General features: G+C 39.1%; 1 protein-coding gene across 1 annotated transcript in view; it reads right to left on the bottom strand.

The window, feature by feature from the left end:
* ADGRG7 (adhesion G protein-coupled receptor G7) overlaps nucleotides 1–21,892 on the bottom strand; it is an 88,492-nt gene that overhangs the window by 24,967 nt on the left and 41,633 nt on the right. Inside the window, exons 9-13 of the mRNA XM_049857879.1 lie at nucleotides 16,438–16,601; nucleotides 15,603–15,758; nucleotides 12,378–12,490; nucleotides 8,878–9,224; nucleotides 8,078–8,174 (exon numbers count right to left, since the gene is read on the bottom strand). Coding sequence (XP_049713836.1) covers nucleotides 8,078–8,174; nucleotides 8,878–9,224; nucleotides 12,378–12,490; nucleotides 15,603–15,758; nucleotides 16,438–16,601 — 877 coding nt within the window. The remainder of the gene's footprint in view (nucleotides 1–8,077; nucleotides 8,175–8,877; nucleotides 9,225–12,377; nucleotides 12,491–15,602; nucleotides 15,759–16,437; nucleotides 16,602–21,892) is intronic.

Here is a 21,892-nt window from a genome sequence, read left to right as displayed (position 1 = left end):
ATATATATATAAAGAGAGAAAGAAATATATATTCTCACAGGGTTGTAGAGACTGGAAAGTCCCAAGTTCATGGATCAGGCTGGAGGCTTCTCCTGACTCATGTAGCTGCAAGAGCTAACAAACCCAAGAATGACAGGTCAGACGGCAAGCCTCTGGCTCATAGGCTGAGGAGACTGATGAATCCGAAGATTGGCAGGTAAGATGATAGACTGCTGGCTTACAAGGTACAGAGGCTGATGAATCCCAAGATCCGTGGGTAACTGCTAGCACAAGTCCCAAGAACCAGAGATCAGATGGTGAGCCAGATACAGGATCCAGAGAGAGTAAAAGCCAGCAAGCTTTGCCGAAAAGTCCACACATACTGGATGCAGTCCAAACTCCCAAGGAAACTCCCTTTCAATTGATTGGCTACTCATAGCAGATCTCATCATTACCTCATTGCCTAACTGCCAGATTACATCATAACTGCCAAACCAAGCTGACACACAACCTTAACTATCATAGCCACCCCTTGTCAACACAGCACCTGTACACATCTCCTTAAACTGTACACAATCTCCAAATAAAATTGTAAAGTCATTTTGATGGCTTCCAATTTTCCTAAATTCAAACTTCATGCATTTCATGTTCTGATTATTAATGAATGTTTGCAGCTATTTCTTCTCATTTTGAGTCTTGCCACATCAGCAAATGAAGGTCCTGTAAGCTTGACTCCATCAAGGTCATTAAGGTTGACTCTACTTTGAGGAGGCAGCTCTTCCCTAGTTGTATCTTGAGTGCCTTCTAACCTGAAGGGCTCATCTTTTGGCACTACATCAGACAGTGTTCTGCTGCTATTCATAAGGTTTTCACTGGCCAGTTTTTTCAGAAGTAGACTACCAGGTCCTTTTTCCTAGTATGTTCCACAGAAACATGTCCACCAAAGGTGACACGCTGGTATTTGAAATACCGGCAGCATAGCTTCAAGTATCACAGCAACACAAGAGCCTCCATAGTACAACAAACTGACAGATGCATGGTGGTTATGGAATGGAATGCATAAAGATTGATATCCTAGGCATTAGTGAGCTGAAATGGACTGGTATTGGCCATTTTGAATCATACAATTGTATGGTCTACTATTCTGGGAATGACAAATTGAAGAGAAATGGCGTTGCATTCACTGTCAAAAAGAATATCTCAAGATATATCCTGAAGTACAATGCTGTCAGTGATAGGATAATATCCATACACCTACAAGGAAGACCGGTTAATATGACTATTATTCAAATTTACACACCAACCACTAATGCCAAAGAAGAGAAAATTGAAGATTTTTATCAACTTCTACAGTCCAAAATCGGTCAAACATGCAATCAAGATGCATTGATAATTATTGGTGATTGGAATGCGAAAGTTGGAAACAGAAGGATCTACAGTTGGAAAATATGGCCTTGGTGATAGAAACGATTCTGGAGATAGCATAATAGGATTTTGCAAAACCAACGACTTATTCGTTGCAAATACTTTTTTTCAGCAACATAAATGGCAGCTATACACATGGACTTCACCAGATGGAAAACACAGGAATCAAATTGACTATACGTGTGGAAAGGGATGATGGAGAAGCTCAACATCATCAGTCAGAATAAGAACAGGGGCCACCTCCAGAAGAGACTGTTAATTGCTCATATGCAAGTTCAAGTTGAAGCTGAAGAAAATTGAAACAAGTCCACGAGACCCAAAATACGACCCTGAGTATATCCCACCTGAATTTGGAGACCATCTCAAGAATAGATTTGATGCTTTGAACACTAATGACCAAAGACCAGATGAGTTGTAGGATGACATTAAGGACATCATATGGGAAGAAAGCCAAAGGTCATTAAAAAGAGAGGAAAGAAATGAAAGACCAAAATGGATGTCAGAAGAGACTCTGAAACTTGCTCTTGAACGTAGAGTAGTTAAAGTAAATGGAAGAAAAAGAGGAAGTAAAAGAAGAACAGAAGATTTCCCAAAAGGCAGCTCAAGAATCAAAGTACAGTCCTATAATGAAACGTGCAAAGACATGGAGTTAGAAAACCAAAAGGGAAGACCACACTCGGCATTTCTCAAGCTGAAAGAACTGAAGAAAAATTCAAGTCTTCAGTTGCAATGTTGAAGGATTATATGGGCAAAATGTTGAACAATGCAGGAAGCATCAAAATAAGATGGAAGGAATACACAGACTCAGTGTACCAGAAAGAATTGGTCTACATTCAACCATGTCAGGAGGTAGCATATGATCAAGAGCTGATGGTACTGAAGGAAAAAGTCCAAGCTGCACTGAAGGCATTGGTGAAAGACAAGGCCTCGGGAACTGATGATATACCAATTGAGATATTTCAATAAACAAATGTGACACTGGAGGCACTCCTTCATCTATGCCAAGAATTTGGAAGTTACCTGACCAATCAACTGGAAGAGATTCATATTCGTGCCCATTCCAAAGAAAGATTATTCAACAGAATATGGAAATTATCAAATGATATTATTAATATCACATGCAAGTAAAATTTTGATGAAGATAATTCAAAAAAGTTTGCAGCAGTACATTGATAGGAAACTGCAGTGTTTTATTGAGTATGCAAAGGCACTCGACTATGTGGATCATAACAAAATATGGATAACATTGTGAAGAATGGGAATTCCAGAACACTTAATTGTGCTCTTTTGAAACCTGCACATAGCCCAAAACATAGTCGTTTGAATTGGCTTTCCTGGTTTAAAATCAGGAAAGGTGTGTGTCAGGGGTTGTATCCTTTCACCATATTTATACAATCTGTATGCTGAGCAAATAATCCAAGAAGCTTGCCTATATGAAGAAGAACTCAGCATCAGCATTACAGGAAGACTCATTAACAAAGTGCAATATGTAAATGACACAACCTTGCTTGCTGTAAGTGAAGAGGACTTGAAGCACTTACTGATGAATATCAAAGACTATACAGCCTTCAGTATGAATTACACTTCAGCATAAACAAAACAAAAATCTTCATAGCCGGACCAATAAGCAAATCATAAGTGGAGAAAATATTGAAGTTTTCAAGGATTTCATTTTACTTGAATCCACATCAATGAACATGAAGCAGCAGTCAAGAAATCAAACTACGTATTGCATTGGGCAGATCTTCTGTAAAAGACATGTCGCTTTGAGGACTAAGGTGCACCTGACCCAAATCATAGTGTTTTCAATTGCTTCATATGCACTTGAAAGCTGGCCAATGAATACGTATAAACGAAGAAGAATTGATGCCTTTGAATTATGGTGTTGACAAGAATATTGAATATACTATGGACTGACAGAAGAACAAACAAACCCGTCTTGGAAGAAGTATAGCCAGAGTGCTCGTTGGAAACAAGGGTGGCAAGACTTTGTGTCATGTACTTTGGACATGTTATCAGGTGGGACCAGTCCCTGGAGAAGGACATCATGCTTGGTAAAATGCAGGGTCAGTGAAAAAGAGGAACAGCCTCAGTGAAATGGACTGGCACAGTGGCTGCAACAATAGGCTAAAACATAGCAATGATTGTGTGGATGGCACAGGACTGGGCAGTGTTTCCTTCTGTTAAACTTAGGGTTGCTATGATTCTAAATCAAACTACTGCACCTAACAACAACATAAAGTCATACTTTTTCCTAACATGATACCACTAACACGCATACAACCAAAAACACACTAGCCCTGTTTACATCTTATATTTTATAAGTGAAGAAAACAAAAATATTTAATGCACACATAAATGGAAGAAATACTCATAACAATTACAGTCCTTGTTCCTACAACTGGTTACATGGTCGTAGCTGGTATTTAGAACTACCTTCTTCTACTACCCATTCCGTATTTCCTTTACTCTCAGCAAGCACCTCAGCTGGTCATGGTTCTTTGTCTGGTGGGGTGACTCAAACCTTCATTCCTGATGAGCCTGAGCCATTACTAATTATGTTGTAATTGGGTTGCTGTAGTTTTCCATTGATTTTAATCACTAGGCATATTGGTACTAAGAAACGTCCTAAAAAATATCCTGTATTCCAGACATACTCTTCTTTACCTCCATTATGCAACATCAGTTGGATTTACCCTTGGTAGATAGGATTGCTCAAACCAGCCAATATTGTAAATCCCTTCATTGCCTGTTGATCCAAAGGTGTGAGAAGCCCAAAGTGACCAGGTGGCATTCTTAACTTTCAGTTCAATTAAATCTGTGCTGTGTCTCCTAGTGGGAGCATTCTTCCCTTTGGAACTAAGACCCACAGAGCATAGGGTCATGAGGACAGGAAGCAAGAATTTTGCAAGTGGGTCAGTAGAGGCAATAGTGAGTGGTGCCACTTTCATTTCCACCCCTTGATTCCTGGACCCGTGAATCCAGGCTATGGGAGAAATAGCACCACATACCAGAAGCAAGCTAGTTTAGAGCACATAGAGTCTCCTGGACAACATTGTCCCACTGAAAGATATTGCCACCTAGCTGGCGCTGTAATTGTATCTTTTGAAGGCCATTCCATCATTTTATCAAGCCAGCTGCTTCAGGATAATGGGGAATATGGTAAGACCAGTGAATTTCACAAGCATGGGCCCACTGCCGGAGTTCGCTTGCTGTGAAGTGAGTCCCTTGACCTGAGGTCATGTTGTGTGGGACACCATGACGGTGCATAAGGCATTCCGGAAGTTCACAGATGGTAGTTTCAGCAGAAGCATTGCACGCAGACAAAGCAAATCTGTATCCACAGTGTCTATTACAATAAAAACAAAATACTGCCTTTTCCATGATGGAAGTGGTCCAATGTAGTCAACCTGCCACCAGGTTGCTGTTTGATCACCTCTAGGAATGGTGCCTTATTGGGGTCTCAGTGTTAGTCTCTGCTGCTGGCAGATTGAGCACTTAGCAGTGGCTGTAGCCAAGTCAGCCTTGGTGAGTGGAAGTCCATATTGCTGAGCCCATACCTAACTTCCATTCCTGCCACCACAGCCACTTTGTTCATGAGCCCACTGAGCAACGATGGGAGTGGTTGGGGAAAGAGGAAAACTGGTCTCCACAGAATTCATCATTCTATCCACCTGACTGTTAAACTCATTGTCTGCTGAGGTCACCCTTTGGTGAGCATTCACATGAGACAAATATCTTCACTTCTTTGGCCCATTCAGGGAGGTCTAGCCACACACCTCTTTCCCATACCTCCTTGTCACCAATTTCTAATCATGTTCCTTCCTAGTCCCTGATCATACAGCCAAACCATTGGGCACAGCCTGAAAATCAGTATACAATAGCACATCTGGTCCTTTCTCCTTCTAAGCAAAGTGAACAACCAGGTGTACTGTTTAAATTTCTGCCCGTTCAGAGGATTTCGCTTCACCACTTATCCTTCAGTGAGGTCCCAGCAAAGGGCTATAGTGCTGCTGCTGTCCATTTTCAAGTGGTGCCTGCATATCACACAGAACCATCTGTAAGCCATGCAGGAGTTTTCTCTCCCTCAGTTAACTGATAATCGGGAACTCCCCATGAGGCCATAGGTGCAGATTGAGAAAGGGCAGATAATATGACAGGAGTGGAGACGATGGGAATTTGGGCCACTTCCTCCTGCAGCTTACTTGTGCCTTCAGGTCCTGCTCAAGCCTGATCTTGTATATATCACTTCTATTTAATGATGGAGTGCTGCTGTGCATGTCCAACTTTATGGCTCTGTGGGTCAGACAACACCTAGTTCATGATGGGCAGCTCAGGCTGCATGGTGACTTGGTGGCCTATGGTTAAGTGTTTGGTCTCTACTAAGCACCAGTAACAAGCCAAAAGCTGTTTTTAAAAATGAGAGTAGTTATCTGCAGAGTATGGTAGGGTTTCGTTCCAAAGGTCTGTGCTGTGATTCACCAATAGGGGCCTGTCAAAGACTCCAAACACCATCTCTATCTGCCAGTGATACTTCAAGCACCATTCAATCAGCCGGATCATGTGGTCCAAGTGGCAGAGTGGCTTGAACAGTGGACTGAACCTATTGCAGAGCCTTTTCTTTGTCTGGGCCCCACTCAAAACTAACAGCTTTTCAAGTCACTTGATACGTAGACCAGAGTAGAACACACAAATGAGAGAGATGTTGTCTCCAAAATCCAAAGAGGCCTACCAGGTATTGTGCCTCTTTTTTAGTTGTGGGAGGGGCCAGATACAATAAATTACCCTTCATTTTAGAAGGAATATCTCGACATGCCCTATACCACTGAAACCCCAGAAATTTCACTGAGGTGAAAAATGCCTGAATTTTTTGTCACATTAATTTCCCATCCTCTAGCATGCAAATGGAAACCTTGGTAGCATAGTGGTTAAGTACTATGGCTGTTAACCAAAAGATTAGCAGTTCGAATCCACCAGCTGTTCTGCGGAAACTCTATGGGGCAGTTCTACTTTGTCCTATAGGGTTGCTATGAGTCAGATCAACTGGATAGCAACAGGTTTTTTTTTTAACATGCAAATGTTTCTCTAGAACTACTCTCAGTACCAAATGCCTTAGGATGGGTTCTCTAAAAAAAAAAAAATTTCTCTAGAGAAGCAAAATCAGTGAAATGTATATATAACCCAGTAATATATTTAAAAAAAAAAAATTTTTTTTTTTTTTTATAGATTTATATCAAAGAAATGGCTCACATGGTTGTAGAGGCTGGAAAGTCCCAAGTCTCTGGGTCAGGCTGGAGATTTCTCCTGACTCATGTTGCTATAGGGACTGATGAACCCAAGATAGGCAGGCAAGCTGCTAGCTCAAATCACAAGAACCAGAGGTTAGATGATGAACCAGATGCAGGATCCAGAGTGAGCAAAAGCCAGTGAGCTTTGCCAGAAAGTCTGCATATATTGGATGCAAACCACAACCTCAAAGAAATTCCCTTTCAGTTGATTGGCTGCTCATAGAAGATCTCATCATGGAGGTGATTACATCATTACATAGTTGCTGAACTACATCATCACTGTCAAACCACTGAGAATCATGGGCCAGCCAAGTTGACACTCACCTTTGCCATCATAATTTCTTTCTCCTGAAGGCTTTTATAGTAGTGTCTCTAAACCTGTGCCTTTTTTAAGGTAGGAAAATAATGTGACTTCTCCCATGGGATAATTTCATCTTACCCCTTTATTTGTAGAATAAAAATTTAGAACTACATAAAAAAGATATTTAGCTATAATTAAACAGAGATACCTGGGAATGTCTGGCTCCCGAAATCAAGCCAAGCAAGTGGCCCCCTATTCTACCACGTGGTCAGCCCTGGGAAAGAGATAAGAACCCTGCCAACACCGCAGCCTTCCCCTGGTATACTTGCATATCTCCAAGAGTTTTGTTTTCCTTGGGCTGGTTTGGGACTTCAGGTTGAATCTGGGGTTAAGAATGGTTGGGATGTCTAAAAGGAGAATCAAGAAGGAAGTTCAAGAGTGGTTGCATTTGGTAGCAGAACTACATGGAAAGAGTTGAGCCTCGGTTCAGCTCACATAAAAAGCAAACAGCATACAGTCACGTGCCTTTGTTATTAACAGTTAATTATTCATACTGGAGTCACATGAAGAATTTATGTGTGATAAATCATCCTGAAATATTCATTATAACCCTATCAATATAGGATTGGCTCATACAAGTGAGACGTATAGATAGTGCTCTTCTACTTATGAAATGCGTCATGCATATCTGACCCCTTGCAGAGCCCAGAGCAGGTATTACTCCAACACTATCCTGACGGAGAAATCAGATGAGAAAACTAAGATAAGGGGTTACCAAGGATCATGCTTACTCTGTCATAGGATTGCAAGACTTAATAACTTAGTGACAAACTTAATATTAAAAAGTTCATATTTATAACTTTAGAAGGTGATTACTTACTTTACAAAAGGCTTTATCATAGGACATTTTCATGTTAACATATTTAAAAGGTAATGTGCAATTTGAGAATTTGTAATACCCATGACTACATATGACAATTATAAAATGAGATACAGTATTTGTACAGTTACACTTGGCTTTAACATCACTGAATAGTTACACTCTTAAGTCAAGAAATGGACATTTTAAAAAATGTAAACTCACATTTCTTCTTGCCTGTAGTTTAGCTCCCATTGTGAATCGTCCCTATTCAGAGAATAAATTATTCCCATGGTCATACCCACCACTATAGCTGGAATTCCTACGTGATAAAGAGACAAGGAATGAATAATTTACCCAAGACTTGGGATTAATTAACAAGACCATGAATGAGTTATGCATCTGAGCCTTTTCAGGATGTATGGTACTTTCTACAATGGACAATACGCTAAATGATCCTGAAGATTTAGGTCAACAGTGGACATAAACTTCCTCTAAGTGTTTTCTTTTCCCTTTTGGTGTTTGTTCTACATACTAATCCTATACTATTCCTGATTTCTTTGTAAGGCTTACAATGACTTTCATTCTCAAGCAGTCTAGTTCCTTTTCCACTCACATAAATTTAAATTTATCACTGAACATCTTCCTAAAACAGCTTTCTTTGCTGACAATAAAATTTTTAACTTACTTATCGTAAAGACATCTCTGATTATCTTTCTCGAAATAGTTATTAAAAAGTAGCTAAGAATTTAATTCTATTGTGCTCTAAGTCTCAAAACAAATTAGTAAAAAAAGAGGTGCTAAAGGAAACAAACATCTTTAAGTTTTCTTACAACATCTGTAGCATAGCTGCCTTCCTCACTGGAGTGGGCAATACCAGGCAGCAGGCACTCTTAGTGATCTGTGTAATTTCTACCTCCCCCACCTCAAGGCCTTGTACTATTAAGCCTTCAATGGGTGCTTGTTTAAATTAGATGATTTCAACAAAATTAAATTCCTGAGTAAGTGGAGAAACGAACACTTACCCCATCCAATTAAAGAGACGAAGACAATGAAATGTCGAGGAAGAGGCTTCATGGTCCAAATCAGAAGGAAACAGAGCTGGGCAGAAATGAGTACAGTCCAGGTAAATGTTGCTAGCAGAAAATAGTGCAGTAAAGCAGCAATCGCAGTGCACGTGGGATTGGGGATGTGGATGGTGTCTGTCGTGGGTACTTCGTTATTACCATAATCATTATTTTCCTTGTCTTCATCATTTGTCATTAAGTTCTTATTTGAGTTTTCAATTCCAAACAGAAAGAGGAAGTTGAAAATCAACATTGACATGCACAGACTGACCAACACCCAGGTTACTGAGGTTTTTCTGACTTTCCTGTAAATAGATAGATATATGATAGATAGATAAACAGATAGGTAGGTAGGTAGATAGGTGATAGATAAAAACAACAGCAAAAAAATAAAAATAAACTCCAGTGAAATTGTGAGAGAACAAAGGAATACTTATTATCCAATGCATATCTATCTCATAGCCCAGTAGGCTGGCCGGTAAACCTATTTTCCCAACTATATCAGAAAAGCATACTGTTCTTATCTCTTACCTCATTTTCTCAAAGAAGTGAGCTAGAGGAAACAGGATGATACATAAATTCTAGAAATTATGTTCTTTTAAAAAGTGATAGCTAATCTCCAAGAGGTCGGCAGTTCAAATCCACCAGCCACTCCTTGGAAACCCTATGGGGGCAGTTCTACTCTGTCCTATAGGATTGCTATGAGTCAGAATAGACTCGATGGCACCTAACAACAACAATGACAATCTCCAAAGATTTCCCATTAATCCCTATTTCCCAGTGTTTATGCCTTGTGTAGTTCCATCCCAGGGCAGGCCTGTGACTTGATTTAACTAATAGAATGCAGCAGAAGGCCTGGAAGCCAGAGCCAACTTATCCATCAGACACAGTACTTAGGACCCACAATACTTTAATGGGATAAAAATGTTTTAATTTTATTTAAAATTAGAAGGAAAAAAGGAAACTATTAGGCCAAAAAATATTTTAACACATAATTAACAACAACAGCCTTCAGTATGGATTATACCTCAACATTAAAAAAAAAAAAAATTTTTTTTTTTTAAATCCTCACAACTGGACCACTAAGCAGCAACATGATAAACAGAGGAAATATTGAAGTTGTCAAGGATTTCATTTTACTTGGATCCATAATCAACGCCCACGGAAGCAACAGTCAAGAAATCAAATGACACATTGCGTTCGGCAAATCTGCTGCAAAAGGCCTTTTTAAAGTGTTAAAAAGCAAAGATGTCACTTTAAGGACGAAGGTGCACTTGACCCAAGCCATAATATTTTCAATTGCCTCACATGCATGTGAAAGCTGGACAATGAATAAGGAAGACCAAAGAAGAATTGATGCCTTTGAATTATGGTGTCGGTGAAGAATACTGAATAAACCATGGATTGCCAGAAGAACAAATAAATCTGTCTTGGAAGTACAGCCAGAGTGCTCCTTAAAAGCAAGGATGGTGAGACTTTGTCTCACATACTTTGGACATGTAATCAGGAGGGACCAGTCCCTGGAGAAGGCTATCATACTTGGTAAAGTAGAGGATCAGTGAAAAAGAGGGAGACCCTCAATGAGATGGACTGGCACAGTGGCTGCAACAACGGGCTCAAGCATAACAATGATTATGAGGATGGCACAGGATTCGGCAGTGTTAAGTTCTATCGTACAGAGGGTGGCTGTCTTAGTTATTCAGTGCTGCTAAAACAGAAATACCAACAAGTGGGTGGCTTTAACAAAAAGAAATTTATTCTTCCACAGTCTAGGAGACCAGAAGTCCGAATTCAGGGTGCCAGCTCCAGGGAAAGGCTTTCTCTCTCTGTCGGCTCTGGGGGAAGGTCCTTGTCATCAATATTCCTTGGTCAAAGAGCTTCTCAGAGCAGGGAACCCGAGTCCAAAGGACAGGCGCTCCTGGCTCTACTGTCTTGGTGGTATGAGGTGCGCCTATCTCTCTGCTCACTTCCCTCTTTTATATCTCAAAAGAGATTGGCTTAAGACACAGCCTAATGTTGTAGATTGAGTCCTGCCTCATTAACATAACTGCCTCTAATCCTGCCTCATTAAAATCATAGAGGTAGGATTTATAATACATAGGAAAATCACACCAGTAGACAAACTCGTGGACAATCACACAATACAGGGATTCATGGCCTAGCCAAGTTGACGCACATTTTTGGGAGACACGATTCAGTCCATAACAGTTGCTATGAGTCAGAACCGACTTGATGGCACCTAACAACAACAACAACAACGTACTTATCTTTATATCAATGCAGTCATAAAATGTAATTTTTTGGGGGGAAGAAGTGTCCCACAAAGGCAAAAGTGTACAGGGCTCATGAAAGTCATCACATCACATAGCTTTGGTGCTCTGGGGAGTTCTGAGCCACCGTGTAAGCAGTCCAGCTCTCCTGCTAAAGAAACCACATGGGTGGCATCAGGCTGTATGAGAAGGAGAAAGACCCAGCTATTTCAGCCCAAGTTTTCTTCTCTGTAAAACGAGCATGTTGAACTAAATCTCTGATTTCCCTTCTAGTTCTGAAAGACTGTGTGCTTTTTTTTTTTTTAATTGTACTTTAAATGAAGGTTTACAGAACAAACTAGTTTCTTATTAAAGAGTACACATAGTGTTTTATGACATTGGTTAACAACCCCATGGTATGTCAACACTCTCCCTTCTCGAACTTGGGTTCCCTATTACCAGCTTTCCTGTTCCCTGCTGCCTTCTAGTCCTTGCCCCTGGCTGGTGCACCCATTTAGTCTCATTTTGTTTTATGAGCCTGTCTAATCTTTGGCTGAAGGGTGAACCTCGGGAGTGACTTCATTACTGAGCTTAAAGAGTGTCTGGGAGCCATACTCTTGGGGTTTCTCCAGGCCCTGTCAGGCCAGTAAGTTTGGTCTTTTTTGTGAGTTAGAATTTTGTTCTATGTTTTTCTCTAGCTCTGTCTGAGACTCTGTATTGAGACCCCTGTCAGAACAGTCAGTGGTGGTAGCCGGGCACCATCTAGTTGTGCTGGACTCAGCCCGGTGGAGGCCCTTGTAGTTGTGGTCCATTAGTCCTTTGGACTAATCTTTCCCTTGTATTTTTAGTTTATTTCATTCTCCCTTGCTCCCAAAAGTCTGAGACCAGTGGAGTATCTTAGATGGTCGCTCACAGGCTTCTAAGACCCTAGACACTACTCACCAAAGTAGAATGTAGAACATTTTCTTTATAAACTATCTTATGCCAATTGAGCTAGATGCTCCCTGAGACGATGGTCCCCAAAGCCCTCAGTCCAGCAATTCAGTCCTTCAGGGAATTTGGATGTGTCTATGGAACTTCCATGACCTTGCCTTGTACAAGTTGTACTGGCTTCCCCAGTATGAAAGACTGTATTCTGATGAGAATATGCTTAGAGTAAAGTAATCAGGACAGCAATTTCTCTCGAGAAGAGCTTGCTTCCTTTCTTACCTGGTGGCAACCTGGAAAATAATCGTGAGAATCAGACCAATGACAGACAGTGCACATCCAATGTTGGAAAATATGTCTAGTGATTTAGGGTAGTTATAGTTCTTTCTGAAACTCTGAAAAAGAAGTTAAGGTTTGTATTTTAAAATAACCATTCCTGAAATGTCGATGAAAGTCAATGTCATAAAGAGTTACCAAAAAACCAAATCAGTTGCACATAAGAAAACCCCACGTGTTTGAGAGTAGAACTGTACTCCATTAGGGTTTTCAATGGCTGGTTTTTCAGAAGTAGACCATCAGGATTTTCTCCCAACATGCCTCTGGGTGGACTTGAACCTCCAACATTTCAGGTAGCAGCCTAGTACATTAACCATTGCATTATCCTGGGGTTCCTCATGAAGAATTAGCACAGGTCAAAATAAGCAGAAAGTTGCCAGATATCTCTTCTTTTTATAAAACAGTTGATATATTTGTAAACTGTTAATAAAATATATTTTATCAGGTTTATAAATATATCAACAGTTTAATAAAAAGAAGAGATAAAAAATATATTTATATTTTTATTATCTTAACCTCTTATCTCTAAGCAGTTTTCATGAGGCTTAAGATGGGGAAATAACCAGTAAACAACTGAAGGAATTTAGTGGGGAGATGTGATTATCTAACTAATTCAATTAGGGAAAAATATATATGGACTTTTCCTCAATGTCTAAAATCCTAGTTGTTTGGTTTAGCCTAAATTGGCTAGAATTTTTTTTTTTATCTGTTACATTATTTTTATGTGTAAATATAATCCAAGGGGAAATCTGCATATCTAAACAATGTACTAAAAATAAGATTACAGAAGTATATTCATGGGCATGGAAATATTTTCATAATACCTTGTTAAAAAAAAGAGGTATATTTTTGTGTAATATAGCTATATCTGGAAACCCTGGTGGCGTAGTGGCTAAGTGCTATGGCTGCTAACCAAGAGGTCAGAAGTTTGATTCCACCTGGAAACTTTATGAGGCAGTTCTACCCTGTCCTGTAGCATCACTGTGAGCTGTGAGTTGGAATCGACTCGACGGCAGTGTGTTTGGTTTTTTGGTTTATAGCTATATCTATCCCACTGTGCCAGTATATATGACAGAAAGTAATATTCTAAGAGTACACATTCTTAAAAAATTATCTGAAAAGGTAGTGATCGTGGTCCAAGAGTGGGTAGCATATATGTAATTATTTTTGTTTGTCTGTACTTCCTGATTTTTTAAAAATTGTTACAATTAGAAGAGCAACACGTTTATTTGTAAACCAGGAAATTCATATAGAAACATAACAAGAAAATGTCCTGCTTTACCAATAGCTACCCCTCACCATACCCTATCTTTTGAAATCCCATCTCTTCTCCAGAGATAACCACTGTTAAGAGTTCCAGTCCTTTTAGTATGTGGTTACAAATATTATCTATGCTTCTTGTACAGATACATAAGGATTTGATAACTAGATATAGTTATAATGGAATTATATTTGAATTGTTATTTTCCTTTAAGATATCATAAACATGTTTCCATAGCAGCATATTTTTGTCTAGCAGGCAAATGTTCATATTTTATATTACGGGTGTTTACCTTTGTAGAAAAAAATTTCATGTAAAATATACATCTTTTCTAAAATAATAAAACAAAAATTTCATGGTATTGCCTGTATGTAGTGTACTTCCTGGTTAAGTAGATGCACAAAGAGTCGTAGAACACATAGATCTCTGGATCTTAGAAATCGTCTGTTCACTCAGTCTATCTGCTCTTACGTTACATGCAATCCTAACTAGTCTGTTTTGGATTTCACAGCCCCAAACTAATTGGGTAATATGGATAGGTAACCATTTCTAGAGGCAGACTCAGGAATTAGTAAAAAGTAACACCTCACAGACTGGCCTCGAGAGAGAGAACTATGACAAAGTAGTAATCTGAACATGTATGTCAATCTGAGATTTACACAGCTAATCAATGGTCCTGTTGACCTCAAGGTATCAAAAACAAGTTAAAATTTTATCTTCGGTACCTTCTGTTCGAGAAAGCAGATCTCTGTGTGGTACAAGTTAGAAAAGAAATAATCAAAATCAACTAAGATAAAAAAAAAAAATTTAAGGCAGGGTTTTATACTTTGATAATCTATGCTGTACCAATACTTTCTGCTGATCTCCATCAGCTCCCCAAATATGGCCACATCATAGTCCTAGAAAGCGAGAACATCTGTTTGCTTTTGGGAAATTCATGGTATCAGTAACCTGTCGCCATCAAGTTGGTTCTTGTTCATGGCTCGATAGTATCCTTGTAAGGGGAAAACACTCTCATCCTGTTGCCTAGGGAAAAAAATTCTATCAAGCATATAAACTAACATTTTTGATTTTACTAGAATAATAATTTTCTGGAAATGGAAAATACAGATGCCTTTCTTTAAAAAAAAAAAACAGAAAACCAACCCAAGAGCTTCCAGAGATGCACATACAGCTCTACAGTTGCATGGCAGAGCAAAACATCAGTTCTTGCTGCATTATCAGGTACTCGCACGGTCTGCCTTTGGACTTAAAGAATTAAGGAACTTAGTCTGTGAATACATACAGGAACTATGGGAATGAATTCAACAATGTTTTCGAGAATGTTTCCTCTTGTATCTTCTAGCGCAGACTTAGTAACTCAGAAAATTCCAGTGGAAAAAGCTTTGGGTGACTGATTTAAGCTACTCACACATAGCTAAGTATGTATTGAACCATCCCCAACATACCCAGAAAACCCAGTGCCGTCGAGTCGATTCCAACTCATAGCAACCCTATAGGACAGAGTAGAACTGCCCCATAGAGTTTCCAAGAAGCGCCTGGCGGATTTTAATCACTGACCCTTTGGTTAGCAGCCGTAGCACTTAACCCCAACATACAGCCAGCCTTAACTCTGGCCATAACAACTTCATGCTTTAGAACATGCAAGTTAGTCGAATGGGCTCTGTCAGCTCCTCTTTCTCACATTAGCTTTCTTCCCATTATCATACACAACAGTGCTGTTTTGCAAAAAACTCTACCCCACTTGCCTTTCCCATTAGTTCCCCTATTCATTCTCTGTTTTTCTATTTAACCCCAAAAGTTGAGTATCTATGTAAATTAAACGCCAAAGTTATCTCCTATTAGCATATATGGGAATTGTGTATAAGGAAAATTCTTGTCTAGGTAGAAATTACTTTATCCGTTCTTACCATTAATACAGCAAAATTAGTGGTGTGGTTGCAGCTGCAGTACAGGAACCCATCACTGCTCTGGTCTGTTCGGCAGCCACGTGTGTCCCAATCATTCCTTGAAAGGTTCCAAAAGACACAGGCATGGGAATGGAGTTGGAATTCTTTTTCATTGAACTGTGAATCGATAAGATAATTATAATTACTGATTCTTTCAATGCTTAACTGGGTAGAAAAAAATTAAATAGGCTAAGCATAAAAGAAATCAATTAAATATTTACTAAGCATTAGCACCTTCATCATAGATTACCTAAAACCAAAAAAACAAACCCATTGCCATCGAGTCAATTCCAACTTATAGCTACCCTATAGAACAGAATAGAACTGCCTCTTAGGGTTTTCAAGGAGCAGCTGGTGGATTCAAACTGCTGACTTTTTGGTTAGCAGCTGAGCTCTTAACCACTGTGCCGCTAGGGCTCCTCATCATAGATTAACTAACTCCATAACTCATTGCCATCAAGTCGATTCTGACTCGTAGAGACCCTGTAGGACAGAGTAGAATTGCCTCATAGGGTTTCTGAGAAACAGCTGGTGAATTTGAACTGCCAATCTTTTCGTCACCAGTTGAGCTCTTAACCACTGTGCCACCAGGGCACCCATCATGGATTTAGGGAGGGGGAAATAGGACATATAATTCAAATTAGTTGATTTCGTTTTCAGCTACTATGACAAAAGATATGGAGGTTAAAATAAGTAATTTCAATGAATCTTAGAGATTATCTTGGATTTCTTTTAGCTAAAGTATTCCTGCTTTTGTAACCTGAATAGTTTATTCATGTTAATGGAAAAAACTCACCTTTGGATTAAAGACCATTTCAATAGAAACACTCTGATCTTTCTCAGTTCCATTAGTTTTGCTTGAGATAACTTTTTGACTAAAATTTGATTTAGTTGTAAAAGTTTTTGATTGGAAAAGCTTGCTATTTTGATATACTACAAAGCCACATGCCCCAGTGTTTTCTGTGGAGAAAAAAAAAGACATTAAAATCAGTATATGAACCCTAGGATTAACAAGAAACAAGGTCTCATGTTATTGTTGAACTTCATACTTGCTGAATATTTGAAAAAATGCACAGTAATAATGGTTTTCTGGCTGAGCCTTTATGTAATCACAACATGTAATTTATATATTGGTATTTACATATATATACATACATACAGTCTGTGGTTGACCATTCCATTCACATTAACTTTTTTTCCTGAATTTTAGTTCCTTCAGTTTCTAAATGGGAGCAATAATTTCTGCCTAATTCACCTCACAAACACATTGCAAGAATCCCGTATATAAAGCACACATCTCGCTCTCTACGCAACGACACAGAGTGAACTTGCCCTGCAGGTAGCCCAAGCTGGTTTGCTTCCCCACTGATAAGACATTAGAGGAAAAACAGCAAAGGATGAATAGCAGGATAGCTGTGTCTAGAGAAGGACCGGTGAGGTCCATCTCCTCTTCAAAAGGCACTGGGCAAAGACAGTCCTGTAGATTCATAAAACAGGTAAGGAACTCATGTTGTGCATATCACTGACTTTTCAAATGGAGTTTTTGAGAACAACATAGCCAGGTAACCTCTACCACATCTTGAACTATTGATCTCTGCTACTTCATGACAATTACAGACCTTCCCCAAGATGGGAAGGCTATTGTGGCACATTTTTGGAATCTTGGAAGCAGTGGCCAGCTGTTCATCAGAGATTGCAGAAGAGCGTGGCCACAATGGTGGGTTTTGCAGTGGATTTGGCCATGCAGAGGGCAAACAGAACCAGCTAAGGAACACTTCCTAACACTTCATACAACTGTTGGCCATATTTAAAATACTGGCAGCAATGACAGTAAATATATGTTTTAGCTGAATTAATTCCTTGTATTCTGCTATCTTTCATGAGTGATATAAGACAAACTAATATGGTGGCAGCAAGGCAGCCTATTTAGTCCATATGATCTGAGAGGTAGGGAGATAAGGCCCTGACAGCCCCCAGATATGTCCCTGACTGCCAGCTGTGTCTCTATCCTTTATCTGGAAATACAGTAGTTTCTGCGTTCATTTTTCATGGCTTATTGACTTCACCAAAATGTTCCTTCTGGAAACTAGATGACAAAGTTAACCTTAAAAAGTGGAATAAGCCTTCTTTTATTCCTTTTGTTATTCACAAAAAATGACATGATTGATGTAAAATTCAAATACATAGACGTATATAGATGAAAAAAATTAAAACCCCACTAAAAATGCACAAACACCGAAGATAAACTAGAAAACTGGAAGCTCCTGAAAACTGAACACTTAGGCTCATCAAAAGACTTCACCAAAAGAGTAAAAAGAGACCCTACAGACTGGGAAAAAATTTTGGCTATGACATATTCGACAAGGGGCTAGTCTATAAAATCAATAGATTACTTCAACGCCTCAATAATAAAAGGAAAAATAATCCAATTTAAAAATGGGCAAAGGATATGAACAGACACTTCACCAAAGGAGACATTCAGCTGGCTAACAGACACAATGCTCATGATCATTAGCTATTAGAGACATGCAAATCAAAACTATAATGAGATACCATCTCACCCCGACAATGCTCGCACTAATTAAAAAAAAAAAAAACAGAAAATAACAAATGTTGGAGAGTTTGCAGGGAGATTGGAATTCTTGTGCACTGCTGGTGAGAATGTAAAAGTGTACAGCCACAGTGAAAAACAATATGGCGCTTCCTCAAAAAGCCAGAAATAGAAATGCCATATGATTCAGCAATTTCACTCCTAGTAATATGTCCTAGAGAAATAAGAACCCTCACACAAATAGACATATGTACACCCATGTTCATTGCAGCATTATTCACAATAGCATTAAGATGGAAACCCCCTAAGCGTTCATCAACAGATGAATGGATAAACAAATTATGGTCATGTACATAACGGAATACTGTGAAACGATAAAGGACAATGATGAATCTGTGAAACATCTCACAGCATGGATGAATCTGGAGGGCATTATGCTGAGTGAAGTTAGTCAATCACAAGAGGACAAATATTTTTATAAATAGTAAATTTGAGCCCTTTTATGTCTATTGTCAATTTATCCTATATTATTCTATAATTATCTGTCCATATCATTTGCCCATTTGTGTATTGTATATTTTGCCTTTTCATGTCTATTTGTAGGTGCTCTTTATGTATTATGGCTATTAACCCTTTATCTTTTATATATGTTGCAAATACTTCTTTTTATAATCTTGTGATGGAGAAGATCTTCCCAAGCAGGATGTGAAGCCCACAAGATTTTCTCTATCACAAGATTACAAAAGAAATTCTCTACTTTTAGTTTAAATTGTTTAATTAATTTATCTGAAATATATTTTTGTATTTAGCATGAAGTGTCTGTTTATTTTTATTCAAAAATGGTCAGTTTTTAAAGCATTTCATGGATATTGGAAAGACTTTTTATTATCTGTTTTACATCTACAAATAAAATCACACACAAACATGCATATAAATCAAGTGTATTTTTGTTGGCTTGATCTTCAATTTCTGGGACAGTTGCACTAAAATCTCTCCCTATCATAGTGTTTTACTGAATTTCCTTCCCCCTGTATTTCCCATAGTTTTTGCTTATATATTTCAATGATGTTTTTAGGGAAATAAAGGGTTAAAATATAGTTTTTTTTAAGTTAGTATTTCTTAATCAATATAAAATACATCCCTTCCAATCCAATCTGAGTTCCTGTCTTTTATTAGAGTTGTTTAACCCAATTGACTGTATCGATTGTGCATATGGAATAAAAATTAGATCCCTACTGTCACCAAACACAAAAATAAATCATGGGTGCATTAAAGATCTAAATGGTAACACAAAAAATGAAAATTTTCAGAAGACTGCCTTTGTGACTTTAGGATAGGGAAGGATTTCTTTTAAAAAGAAGGATACAGCAATTTTGGGAGATAGTCTGGCAGTTTCATACAAAGCGAAACATACGCTTACCATATAATCGAGTAATTATGTTCTTAGGTATCTACTCAAATGAGATGAAAACATATGTCCACATAAAAATTTGCACACAAATGTTTATAGCAGCTTAATTCATAATTGCCAAAAGTTGAAACAACCAAGATTCTCTTCAATAGGTGAATAGATAAACTATAGTATATCCATGCAATGGAGAATTATTCAGCGATGAAAAGAAATGAGTTATCAAACCATGAGAAGACATGGTGGAAAAGACAAGCATATTGCTAAGAGAAAGAAGCCAGTGTGAAAAAGTTACATGTTATATGATTGCAACTTTATGACATTCTGGAAAAGCAAAAGTGTAGAGATAGTGAAAAGATTAGTGGTTGCCGGGGGCTCTGGGAGAGAGGGAAGGGGTGAATAGGTGGAACATAGCACTTTTAGGGCAGTGAAACGCTTGTGTATGATACTATAATGATGGATGCAATGCAATACGTCGTTTGATTTTTTGACTGCTGCTTCCATGGCTGTTGATTGTGGTTCCAAGTAAAAGGAAATCCTTGACAACTTCAATCTTTTCTCCATTTATCATGACGTTGCTTATTGGCCCAGTTATGAGGATTTTTCTTCTCCTTATGCTGAGGTGTAATCTGTACTGAAGGCTGCGGCCTTTGATCTTCATCAGTAAGTGCTTCAAGCCCTCTTCACTTTCCGAAAGCAAGGTTGTGTCATCTGCATATCGCAAGTTGTTAAAGAGTCTTCCTCCAATCCTGATGTTGTGTTCTTTTTTGTATAATCCAGCTTCTCAGATTATTCACTCAGCATACAGATTGAATAAATATGGTAAAAGAACAAAACCCTGACCCACCCCTTTCCTGATTTTAAACCATACAGTCTTTTTTTTTTTTTTTCACTTTTGAGACTTTGGGAAGTACAACCATTTCAAGTTAGACATGAGAACTTCTAAGGGCCATATGCAAGATGATATGGTGCCCATGGTGGGCATCAAATTAGAGAAGATATAAAAAATCACCACCAATAAAAACAAACAAAAAAAACTGGTTGCCATTGAGTCGATTCTGATGCATAGCGACTCTGTAGGACAGAATAGAACTACCCCATTATAAGGTAATGCTATTCAGCTACAAGCATCCCCTCCTAATGGAGTCAGCTTTGTTCTTCCCGAGGCATGCTGGGGATGAATTCAGAATAGACTCGGGCTAAGGTACAAGGCTGGGAGTGGCGTGACTGGGTCGGTGGCCAAGGCCGAGAACACCTTAGCAATAAGAAGAAAAATATCTGGGCCTAGACGTGAAGTCCCTGGGAATGCTGGCTGCCCAAGGACTTGGGAAGAAAATCAGTAAGCCTTAGCACCCAGCTGGAATGGTATAAGCTTGTGTCCCCTGCTAGGCTGTTGTGGAGCACTAAACTGGTCCAGCTGCAGCCCTGGGCCAACGGTCCCATAAGTAAGCTCCCCGAATAAACTGTATGTCATGATGGCTGGTACCAGAGCCTTTCTTCGTCTCAGAGTTGTGGCCGACTTTGGGTCCAGGTGCTGCTGGGTTGTTATACAATGCCCATAGCATTTCCAATGAACACCTGGCAGATTCAAATTGCCAAACTTTTGGTTAGCAGCCATAGCTCTTAACCACTACACCACCAGTGTTTCCACTAATTACTAATAAATAAGGACTGTGCTAATTCCATAAACTATTTCAAGGGAAGGTCCGCAGGATAAGTCTGTGAGTGTCGCGTCATTAGTAAATATGGGCAAAGCTTACGGATTGAACATTTTTTAAATGTATAAATGCAAAGTGAATGCTTTAGCAAGATTTTTGTAGGAAAACAGATTCGTGTCCATGACCTGGGCATTTCAACTCTGCTACCCTCTGAAGTGCTAATTTTGGGGGGGGGGGAGGAGAAAGAAATCATCTGTAGGATTTAGGCTAGTGTAACCTGACCCCACAATGCCAGTAAATTTCCATTAGTCCTTCAATTAGCCCAGGCCAGAGTTGGTCCACCCTGCATGTGCAGAAGGGCCAGCTGTGGGTGTTAATTGACTTCAACAAACGACACAGCAACCAAAAGGTGGAATGAATCAGAAGGAAACTCATCACCCAGATCCTATTCTAAAGCAAAAGAACTGACAAAAACCAAGTTGCCTCCTGTTTCCTGGCTGCCTTCTAGAATTTTCCTCCCCAGAGTGCCTGTGTGGCCGCCATCTTGCTGCCCAAATCACATATAAGCCCTGCTTCGCCATAGCTTGGGGAACCAGATCTGAGGAACATCCCCCCTGCTCCTTGCTGTGCACAT

The sequence above is a fragment of the Elephas maximus genome, chromosome 18 (genome assembly GCF_024166365.1).
Source record: "Elephas maximus indicus isolate mEleMax1 chromosome 18, mEleMax1 primary haplotype, whole genome shotgun sequence".
NCBI lineage: Eukaryota > Metazoa > Chordata > Mammalia > Proboscidea > Elephantidae > Elephas > Elephas maximus.
Note: the sequence above shows the minus strand (reverse complement) of the source record. Positions and strands in the feature narration are given on the sequence as shown.